The following is an 11614-nucleotide window of genomic DNA, read 5'->3' as shown; positions in this document are numbered from 1 at the left end:
TTTGGTTCTTTGACTTTGCTTTCAGAGTTAGTACAGACTACTTGTGTTGCAAATAGTCTAATTTGATATAAAAAAAAAAGGAAATATATAAAAAAAGTCTGGTTTCTCCATATACATGGTTTCTTGCCGGTGGCTAGGAGGAAAACTCCTAGAACCTCTTATGCCTATCACCCGTCCCATTTTTTGTCGCCTCGTACGACTCGAGTGGGAAGACTTGGTGGCATCATTCTTTTCCCCCACCACAGGGTAGGCGAAAAAAGGAAATGAATATTCAGAGAAATGGTATAGGACTGTAACAATGGGTTAGGGAACATCATAATGGAGGGACAGTCACAGTATAATAAGTGTCATCATTTCTTTAAGAAGTCTTCCTCTATCACAGACAAAATGATGTGTGGCTCTGGTCCGCAGGGGTGCCCCATATAGACCCTAAAGTATCAACTGCATGCTACTTTGCCACAGTAACATGCAGCCAATACCCCCAGGTGGCTAGGAGGAACCCAGAAAGGGTAAGCACTGACATGAATTAAGGTGTATACATGTTTGATATGGAGGGGACAGAAATCAGTTGAATTACATAGCAAATATAGTCTTAATTAGAGAATATTGAAATGAGTACCTGCCTGAGGATGGGATATGCCCTTCCAGAGATGTGTTTACTGTAAATCACCCAGACAGAAACAGGGGGTGACCTGCTTTAGCTGGTGATTAATATTTATTCATGTTGATATAAGCTGCAGATTCACAGCTACCAAATTCCATCTATATAACAAGAACTTTTTCCACCTTGCCAAGAAGGTAGTCAAAGTCAAAAGATGTATACCCATTCCACTCCCATCCACCCACCCTTTCATCCCTCTCATCTTGGCTTGTAATGGATGACGGGTCATCCCTGCATCCTGCCCACTGCCCTGGGTCAGAAGCAATACAGCAAGACACAACACATCCATAGCAAGGCTGCTGCACTTAATTGGTGACACCCATCTCTGTCCCCTCATGCAGAAAGATTGAAACCAAACTCCATGGCAACATGTATATATATATAAGAATATAGAAGTATGTCTTTCCCATGCATATGATTGTGCATGAAATTAAAGGATTAAAAGCTGGACATAACTAAAGCATATTAATTTCCATCAGGAAATGGTGTGGTCCAAAGTGATTTTTTTTTTTTTTTCTGTCCTGTTATGTTCTATAAATTTTTCAAGGGGACTATGGGAGCATTGCCATATAATGAGACGGTAGGGGTAAACCAGCTCCGGTTGTTGGGACTTGGTGAGAAGGCACGGTGTCTTGCTTCATTGCCTTTGAGCTGTGGGGTGGGTACATGATTTGAATTGGCCATCTATGTATGGGGGATAAGGCCTTTTGACCCAGTGTGTGAGATGCAGGGATGACCCGTCATCCAGGAGGAGCCAGGATAAGAGGGCGGGAGGAGTGGAGTATATTGGGGATGGAATGGCTACCTCCCATGTAAGGGGGAAAGAGCCTTTGGTATATGTATGTATTTATGATTTTTCATGCAGCCAAAAACATTTCAACCAGAGGAGTGATATTAGTTCTAAGACTGGTCAATTCAGTTTTATCTCTTGCTCTCTCCATTTATCATGCCCAATCCAACTATTCAGATTGTTTCATACTTACAAATTTGTGTATGTACATACGGATATAGGGGTAAAATCATACAACAGTTATGTATTACTTATGTTTATGAATATGTTAGTATATATATCTGACCCCAGTATACAAAGTTTCTACAAGTTTTCAAAGATACAGAATCCTCTTCCTTGCATTTATTAAAAGGAGAAACTGCCAAATTATAAGTATTGCAATCTGCATTGTATATATGTTAAGTGTATGTGCAAAATTCTATTTACTTAAATGTGGGGGAGGGCAGGAAGAATGTGAAAGTAAATGAAGGAAAATTGTGAATGGGTGAAAAGATGATTCGGCCTGAAGTGATGATTTTCTCTTCCACTTTGTAAAACATTATGAGTGGATGAGGAGGAAGCAGAGGAGGTAGGGGTTGCCATATAATTAAGAGGTTGTGGTAAAACTTTGTTGCCGATTTGATGAAGCGGCCTTGCTGTGGATGTGCTGTGTCTTGCAACACTGCTTCTGACCCAGGGCAGTGGGAGAGATGCAGGGATGACCTGTCATCCAGGAGGTGCCAAGATAAGATAGAAGGAAAAGGGTAGAGGGGAGTAGAATATGTAGGAGATGGAATGGGTGGGAGAGGTTTCTATGCCTTTGTTTTTTGGCTACCTCCTGTGTAAGGGGGAAAAAGCCTCTGGTATATGTATGTATGTCATGACTTGGCACAGCCACCCCTTTATAAAGGAGAAAAGGACCTTTGGTATATTGATTGGCCATATTGAGTCATTATTGGTCCTGTTACTTACCAATGTCAATGTTTTTGTGGTTTTAGTTTATGTACTTTATTTTGTGATGTTAAGCCAAAGATTGAGAAATGTGGACTTTCGAGTTTGTAAAACTTCTCAATTTTTCACAATTAAATTCAGTGAAAATTACACTGATAAGTTTTCAATCTACAAAATTTTTTTTAGGAACAGGCTTAAGTGGGAAACAGGAATACATGGAAAGATACTATCAATCTATATATATATATATATACCAAAAGCTTTTCCCCCCTTATAAGGGAGGTAGCAAAGTCAAAGGCGAGTACCTAGTCCCACTCATTTCACTCCCATCCACCACCCTTTCCTCCTCCTCATCTTAGCTCCTCATGGATGATGGGGTTGTCCCTGTATCCTGTCCACTGACCAGGGTCAGAAGCAATGAACAGATACAATTTGTCAAATTAGTTCGTGTAGGCATATATGCTTGTGGGTTTGAATGAATGTGTGCGTGTTCATTGTCAGCCTGATGCATATTTTGGTTTGTATTGCGTAGGTATCGGCACAAGAAGAGGTGCGAATATTTAGATTTGAGGAAGGATTTGACTGCAGACATGAGACTGGAACTGGCAGTAGTGCAGGATGAACATTTGTCTTCTTCCATGGTGGAAAACCATTGTATTATTGTTTTCATTGTTGTCCATATCAAAGGCAGTTATTGTTGTTGTTGTTACCTAGACTGTCTGTCTGAGCAGTCCCATCTCCCCAAGGAATGCCACGGCCGAAATGGAGTTTTCCCACAAATCCTTTATGGAGTGTATGTTGTGTTGTTTGCGTGCGTGATTGTGTGTAATGCAGTCTTCCATGACGTGTTGAATAGTATGGGGTGAAGTGTTACATCCTCCCGTATTATGAGACCCTATTAACTTGGAGTTGCTAAGTAGTGTGATTAATTAAATTATGGACTTGATTCAGCATCATGTCAGATTTCCTTGATTCTTGGACGCTATCTTGATGTCCTTCTGTAGATCCTCCCTTGTCTTGGGTTAGTTCTGTGCTCCAAAATGGACCTCGCCCTTTAACCATGCCCACAACATCTCAAGCAGAAGAATCAGTCCAGCTGAAGTTCCTCCCAGAATCATGAGGATGAAGGCAGCCTGTGGGAAACAGAGGAGGAGGATGACAAGGGGGAGGAAAGGGCAGGGCTGCAAATGTTTTGATCCTGGGAGTGCCCTCCCTGCTGAATTGCTGTTAGGAACACAACAATGTAGTCTTCACAACCCATTGGCTTTTGTTGTTGCTGCTTCCTCAGGCAAACAGAATAGAGAAAGGTATGTGTGTGTCAGCCACAACAAAGCAAGTTAGGAGAGCGTTATCATGCAGAAATGGCTCGTTCCAAGTGTGGACATTCCAAGTAATCACATTACATAGTCTGGTTGTATCACACCAACATAGGAAGTCAAAATATAAAATCTTGATCCCTGAAATCATATTTTTCAATAATTTTATTCCAACAACCTTGTCTTTTCTTCTCTACCTCCCTTGTATTCCAAGTATCTGGTCTTAGTAGCATTGTGGGTACCATCACTTTTCTTTTAACCATCTCTTTACATTCATTTCCAAACACATTTCTTATAATGTTTTTTGTTCCACTACGACGTTTATTTACAGGCCTCATTCACTCGCTTTCCTTCGCTTCCACATCCCCCAATTCTCTCCCACATGCAACTCTAGATACTTGAAAGTTGTCATTTGGTCAAACCTCTCACCCTTCACACACACATCCAACCTTCATCAGGTAACAGTTGATGAATGATTTGATGAACCTGTAGGCCTACCAGGAATTTGTGAATACCTGAAGGTGTTCCAGCGTGATTGCCACCGTCCTTGGGCGGCCCTCCTCGCTGCTCCCCTGGAGGGCATGAAGCTCATCGTTCGCCCACTTAGCCACTAGACCCGCCTCAGACAAACGAATAAGTCTGAAAAAAAATACTCAGATAAAAGTTACTTGATGATGATAGTAATAATGATACATATACCAAAGACTTTTTTCCCCCTTACATGGGAGGGAGCTAAAAGAAATAGGCATAGAAACCATTCCCACCCATTCCATCCTCTACATACTCCACTTCCCTCTACCTTCTTCCCTCCGTCTTATCTTGACACCTGGATGATGGGGTAATGATAATAATGATAATGGTAATAGTACTGATGGAGTTCAAATTGGTTAAACTTATTAAAGAGATATGTACAAGACTGAATTTCACAATGTCATCATGAAATGAATCTTGAAGTGGGGAAGTAGGACAACTGTAGAGGGGCTAGCAGATGTCATTCATAATGGATGATATTAGAAATAAAGTACAGACCAAACAAGAAAATGAAGAAAAAATATATGGGGTCAGGTGGCATGCCAGTTTGTGAACCAGAAGGAAAATTGGGTGGATTATGTGGGATTTAGCCAGTTCTTGCTGGTTCCAACAAACCTGTTCTTGAAATTTCATGAGCTGTGTGTGCCAGTTACTAAAAATTGTCTTATACAGGCTATAATACAGCTTATATTTGGCCAAAATGTCATGCAATTTGTGAGAACCTGTTGTTAAGATATTTTAATGCCACCACTGGGTACACTGATGATAAATATTTCCCAAAGCATGTTAAAAGAAGGGGAATTACTTTCATTGTGGAAAGAGGAAAGTGTTTTATGAGAAAAAAAAAAATGGAAGGACCCATCCAGTTACATGTGGTGTCAGAAAAGTATGATGGTAATCGGACAGGTGGATAAAATACTGTTCCTGGGAAAAAATATCGGTATCCATTTCGTTCAGGAAAATTGGTATCATTTCTATCTTGTATGATAGGGTGACAAATATTCTACAAAGGAAAAGGGTTGAGCACTGCACTTTGAGAAAGTTGCTGATAAGAACATTGAAAATTTGTTACAGAAACTGGAAAGGCTAGGAGAAAAGAGGAAGATGTTGGGATGTATAAGGGGTTCAGAAAAAGAGCATAATAAAAATTTGATGGGGTTGGGGGTGGAGGGAGCACTGAGTGGGAAGAGACAAGGTAGTACTGTTTGGATCATTGTTGGCATCAATCATGCTCATCATGCAAGTGTCGATGTATACCCTTCCCCATCTAGTCTGGGAGTGATTCCTATGCCTTTCTTTTTAGCTACCCCCTGTATAAGGGGGGAAAATCCTTTGGTATATGTATGTATGTATGTATCTATTCTGGTGAGGCTCCTCTCTGACTTACATATCTTCGAAGGTGGCCTTGTAGGGGCTGCCGCTGCGACAGACTATGCCATATCCCTGTGGGCAGAAACTCTCGCGAGCCACGTGGAACTTGCTCTTTCCAAACTGATTGAAAAAAGAAGAAAATAGTATATTCACAAGGGAGTGAAATAACATGAATGACATTTTCATATAAACTCCCTTTTATATATTAGGATCATATGAGAGCATATGATCATGCATATGAAAATAAATGTGGGAAAGGAAGTGTCATAGTTACGGCTCTTCAAGGAAAGGAAGTAGTTTACCCCAAAAATACATAAATATATGAAATAGCTTAGAAGGTAGCCAAGCTGCATTATTGCACCTAGGTCTCTTAATTCGACACTCGCCAACCGTCACTTGTACAGACGTTTGGGCCAAGGACATAAACCCACTTTGGGAATTGGTGCTCAAACGTCAACATAAGTGGCGGTTGGTGAGTGTTGGAATAAGTGGCTTCACGGGTGTACATGAATTAAAAAATATGCCAACTAGAAAATAAGGATATAGCCCAAGTTGGAACCATACATGAATTCAAAGCTAGGCTGAGTGGGTTAGGGCGTCGTTACTTTCGACGAAGGTCGAGGGGACGGAGGTTCGAATTCTGCCACCGGCGAAGTTGAACCAAGGGCGTGGGTCAATAAATTCCACGCTACAAAGCCCTCTGTGACGGGCATCTTCCTAGCCTTCCGATAGGGGATAGTTTGTGACGTTATACCATATGATAAATTGGAAAAATAGAATTTAACCAGCATTGCTTCTTTACTGTATACTCCAATTAGGGAAATACACATCCATTGCATGCCCATTACGTCTGGGTCAAAGGCTTTAACAAAGGTGATGGAGGCAAGGTCATCATATTAAGCAGCGGGACAGGACACGTAGTAAAGGATTTAGATGTGACTTTTGTGAGAAGATTAGATAACTGAATAGGGATGAAGGTGGTAAGGGACAGGGGACTTAATAGTGTAGGCCTTATGGTCTCTTGCAGTCTCCTTCATTCTTATGTTCTTATGTCAGTGGGTTCTTAACCTGGGTTATGAAACCTTGAACCTGGGTTACGAGACATGATAGCTAGTGCATGCTACTGTATATTTACAATGAGAAAACAAAGCAAGGTTTGTATCACTAATCCTTTTCTCATGTTTGCATTGTATTTGTATTGAACGGGGCTATGAGAATTTTTTTTGAGATATCAATAGGTGTAGGCACTGGAAAAGGTATTTCTATTACTGAAGGACACAAGACAGCGGTTCTTTACCTTTTCCAGTGTCTGTACCTATTGATATCTCAGAAAAATGTTCTCATACCCCCGTCCAATACAAATCCAATGCAAACATGAGAATTGGATTAGTGATATAACCTTGCTTTGTTTTCTCATTGTAAATATATAGTACCATTATTGCACTAGCTATCATGTCTCGTACCTCCAGGTTCAAGGTTTCATACATGCATATACCAAGGCTTTTTCCCCCCTTACCAGGGGGGTAGCCAAAAAGGACAAGGCACAAAAACATTCCCACCCATTTCATCCCCGAAAACACTCCACACCCCTCCACCCTCCCTCCAATCTTAGCACCTCCTAGATGACGGGTCATCCCTGGACCCTGTCCACTACCCTGGGTCAGAAGCAGTGTCGCAGGACACAGCACATCCACAGGTCTCATACCCCAGGCTAAGAACCCACTGACATAAAACCGCTGTCTTGTGTCCTTCTGTAATAGAAAAGATTAGGAAAGTCGCGAGACGACCCACCTTGACGGCCCTGACTTTGAGAGCCATGGTGGCGTGGACGTAGGCATACTTGTTCCTCAGGACTCCGGAGACGCCCTCGGTCGGTGTGTCGACGAAGGCCTCTGGGCTGGTGGTGAGCCAGACGTCACGCAGGAGTCCTCCGTCAGCGTCCTGGAGGATGGAGACTTTGGTTTAGGATGCCGCAGGGGCGTGGCCAGAAATTTTTCATCTTGGGACAAATTTAAGAAGGAAATAGACAGGAACCGGTTTACCAATGGAGTGGTTAACGAATGGAATGGACTCGGTAACCATGTAGTGAGCGCTGAAACTGTTGAATGTTTTAAGAGGTTAGGATGGGGATGATAGGTGGTAATGTACATGGAACTGCCAAGTGTAGGCCTTATGGTCTCTTGCGGTCTCCACTATTATTATGCTCTTATTGGAGTGGTGGGCCAGGGAGTGGGAGACAGTGACGGTCCATTAGAAGTGATGCAAACCCGGGTTACGAACGTCCCCCCACGTAACAGAACAACGGGGGCCATTTGGGAAAAAATGTAGTTTAATGCCCATTCCTGGTCATCTGCGTCCCTGGCCAGGTGCAAAAGACATGGGTTGTTCAGGACGACGTTAGATTCGGAGTTTATTCTGTCTATGTAATTACGCCAAGAGGCGCTTCGGTGCGACTGTAGTCCGAGTTCTAGATCCTATGTTAAACGAAGAAAGGAGAGAAAGACACCGCCCCCCCCCCAAAAAAAAAAAAAAGTGGGGGTGGAAAGCATTGAACAGAAAACATTCGTAGGTAAGTGTGCCCTGGCTAGATGATCGGACTTGATTATAAAGACCTGATAAATAAACCTAAAAAATAAATTTAAAAAAATGGCAGACTTCACTAGATAAAAAACCGTTGGAAATAATTCTCAAGGAAGATGTTATTAGCTACGTTGCAGGTTATGGCTTCACCGAGACCAAAGAAGGTAGGATCTTGGTCAGAGTGTTCAGGGGCTTTTCCTCAGGGGGAGGGAAGGGGCGGGGCAGTTGCAACCCCCTACAAATCCTGGGTGTGTCTGAAACTTTCCTGGTCGTCGCATATAATTTCGCTAAAATTCTAAGTTTTAGTATATCAGTGTAGGAATGAAGAGAGCCAAAGTGCAACTTACGTGTTGTAGATATATGCCGATGCGGCCAATTTGAAGTATCTTGATTCCTATACCATTAATCACACACACACACACACACACACACACACACACACACACACACACACACACACACACACACACACACACACACACACACACACACACACACACACACACATAGTAATAGACAGTTGGAACAAGTTAGATGAGAAAGTGGTGTGTGCAAAAACAATACATGAATTTAAAAATAGTTTAGATAAAATGAGATATGAAGACGGGACACCACGAGCATAGCTCCCCTTCCCGTAAAATACAACTAGGTAAATACACACACATACACACACACTATATATATATATATATATATATATATATATATATATATATATATATATATATATATATATATTTAATTTCACCCCTAAAAAATCCCTGCCCCTACAAATATCCCTGCCCCTACAAACATTTCTGACCCCCTATTAAAAAATCTGACCCTTTACAAAATTTCCTGTGCCCCCCATACAAAAATTCCTGGCCCCTATTAAAATTCGTCCCCCTAAAAACACTCCTGCTCCCCCTCCAAAAATCCCTGCCCCCTACAAAAATTCCTGGCCCCTATAAAAATCCCTATGGACGCAAATTCTCCTCACCTTGAAGATGGCTTCATGAGAAGACTCCCTGATGAGCGAGGCTTGGAAGCCCATCTCTTCGTGGGCGTCCACAAGGTCCTGCAAAGAGTCTAGAGGCTCTTCGAAGGATGGCAAAGCCAGGAATGACGTCACACTTCCGGCGTACAGTGCTGTCCATCAACAAAACAACTTCAGGTAGAGTTCAGAGCCATGATGACTTGTGAGAGATTCATGGCATGACTGCTATTTTAGGCGGACGAGAGCTCCAAGTGTAAAGATATATATTGTCCGTATTGATACGGCCATAATCTAATATTCACACACACACACACACACACACACACACACACACACACACACACACACACACACACACACACACACACACACACACACACACAGCATACGTTTCGGTTTATCACGAGGCATATGCGAAAAAAGTAAATAGATAAATAGATAAAACAGATAAATAAATAATGATAAATATAGTTATGATAATTATAAGTAATAGTAATAATAATTCCTTAGCAATTACCATAGACGGTGATGCTGAAGAAGTACCAGGTAGCCTGGAACATTCGACTCGAGTTCCAGTAATTCCTGAAGTGGCAGCCTTGGTTCACGAAGATGCGGTACATATTGAACTCGTAAGTCTCGAGACTGTACACCCTCGACGTCTCGAGTCCCTTGGCCCCAGATCTCGGGAGCTCCGAGGCCCGCGAGACGCTGTGGGCCGCTGTGGTGAAGAGGAGCATGAGAGGTCCCGCCATGACGATGGCCGCGATCAGAATCAGCCAGACCTGAGGAGAGGGCCGATTTTCTCACCGCAAAACGGGAGAAAGGTATGGATGTATGTGAATTAAGTTTGGGCAATTTTAGGTTTAAGAAGGAAATAGGCAAGAACTGGTTTACCAAGAGTGGTTAATAAATTAAATAGATTTGGTAACCATATAGTTAGATCTAAAACAATTGGTTATTTTAAGAGGAGGTTAGGTAACTATGGATGATGATAATAGGTAGTAATGGGTAAAGAACTGCCTAGTGTAGGCTTTATGGTCTCTTGCAGTCTCCTTCATTCCGATGCTATTATGTGTGTGTGATGGGGTGCTTTGCAGCGAACACTGAATGTAAACACTGGCTGGGAATTATTTTTTTATTTATGTCCCTTTGAACACCATTAGTGCTCTGGTTAACAGAGTTTGGATACAAGTGACTTCTTTTTTATCTCAGTGCATTAGAAGTGGATTTGCAGAACTGAGGAAAAGGAACCACTGACTGCGAATTATTATTATTTTTTTATTCATGTCCCTCTGAACACCATTAGTGCTCTGGTTAATAGAGTTTGGATACTAGTGACTTCTTTTTTATCTCAGTGCATCAGAAGTGGATTGCAGAACTGAGGAAAAGGAACCACTGGCTAGGAAGTTTTTGCCCTGTGACAGGGAAAGCAAGGGGAACCTGGAACATCCAGGTTACGCTTGCCCGTCCACCAGTGGCGTGCAGAGGTCTGACGCTTCTGGGGGCTACTTCCTTGATTCTCCCAAAGATCCAAGTATAATGCCTAGTGCTGAGAAATATTATGATAAAGGAAGATATCTAGAATACGAAAACACAGGAAAAACATAGAATTAACACAATTTGATCTAAATATAAATCAACTGAATATATTCATTCCTCCCCCCCCCAGACAAAACATTAGATTAACACAATTCGATCTAAATATAAATCAACTAAATATATTCATTCCTCCCTCTCCCAAAGATCCAAGTATAATGCCTAGTACTGAGAAATATCATGATAAAGGAAGATATCCAGAATATGAAAACTCAGGCAAAACATAAAAATAACACAATTCGATCTAAATATAAATCAACTAAATATATTCAATTCCCCCCGAATGATACTTCCTGGATGCCCCACCCCCTCCTTTTGGATGTCTGGGGCCAGTGCTCCTTCGACGCAACCTCCTTCTGCACGCCACTGCTGTCTAACGAGTATTTTGTCCAAGGAGATGAAGGGTGAAGAACTCACCTCGAAAGGAAACGGCCTGACCAGCGTGTACGCTCGGCTCTTCTCCTGAGGCGCCTGCGTGATGAACGTGGTCGACTCGAGGAAGTAGGGTCGCGTGAAGTCGACGACGGTTTCCCGGGGCCCCGTGATGGTAATCTCGTCGATGGCCATGTCCACCTCGTGTCTCGCGATTTGGCCGATCATGCCAAAGATGGAACCGTTGGCCAAAGGCACTCCCCAAAGTCCGTCCGGTGGATTGACGACGATGTACCTGTGTGCGCGGAGGAGGATGAGGGTAAATGCGCCATTCTTTTGACAACGGGATTTTTTTCTTTTGTTTTCTTCTCGGACGAATGTTAAAACTATTTAGTGACACCCGGTGATGCTCACGTGAAATTCAGTTTCCCGGAGAGAGTGTTCAAGACGCTGACGTCTATTCCTTTGTCCGCAATCAGAGTTCCGTTGGG

The 11614-nt window shown here is 42.3% G+C and overlaps 1 protein-coding gene across 1 annotated transcript in view; it reads right to left on the bottom strand.

The window, feature by feature from the left end:
- Window positions 1–1352: 1352 nt before the first annotated feature.
- The window catches only part of LOC143027979 (glutamate receptor ionotropic, delta-1-like), a 14379-nt gene continuing 4117 nt past the window's right edge, over window positions 1353–11614 (bottom strand). Inside the window, exons 5-12 of the mRNA XM_076189622.1 lie at window positions 11538–11614; window positions 11169–11418; window positions 9673–9937; window positions 9159–9307; window positions 7391–7540; window positions 5616–5719; window positions 4213–4336; window positions 1353–3514 (exon numbers count right to left, since the gene is read on the bottom strand). The exon at window positions 11538–11614 is cut by the window's right edge and continues 13 nt beyond it. Of these exons, the coding sequence (XP_076045737.1) occupies window positions 3404–3514; window positions 4213–4336; window positions 5616–5719; window positions 7391–7540; window positions 9159–9307; window positions 9673–9937; window positions 11169–11418; window positions 11538–11614 (1230 nt within the window). The 3' untranslated portion in view covers window positions 1353–3403. The remainder of the gene's footprint in view (window positions 3515–4212; window positions 4337–5615; window positions 5720–7390; window positions 7541–9158; window positions 9308–9672; window positions 9938–11168; window positions 11419–11537) is intronic.

Source organism: Oratosquilla oratoria, chromosome 9 (assembly GCF_046742065.1).
Source record: "Oratosquilla oratoria isolate Oo_2021 chromosome 9, ASM4674206v1, whole genome shotgun sequence".
Taxonomy (NCBI): Eukaryota; Metazoa; Arthropoda; class Malacostraca; order Stomatopoda; family Squillidae; genus Oratosquilla; species Oratosquilla oratoria.
The sequence above is the reverse complement of the archived record's forward strand: the minus strand, read 5'-3'. Positions and strand labels throughout refer to the sequence as shown.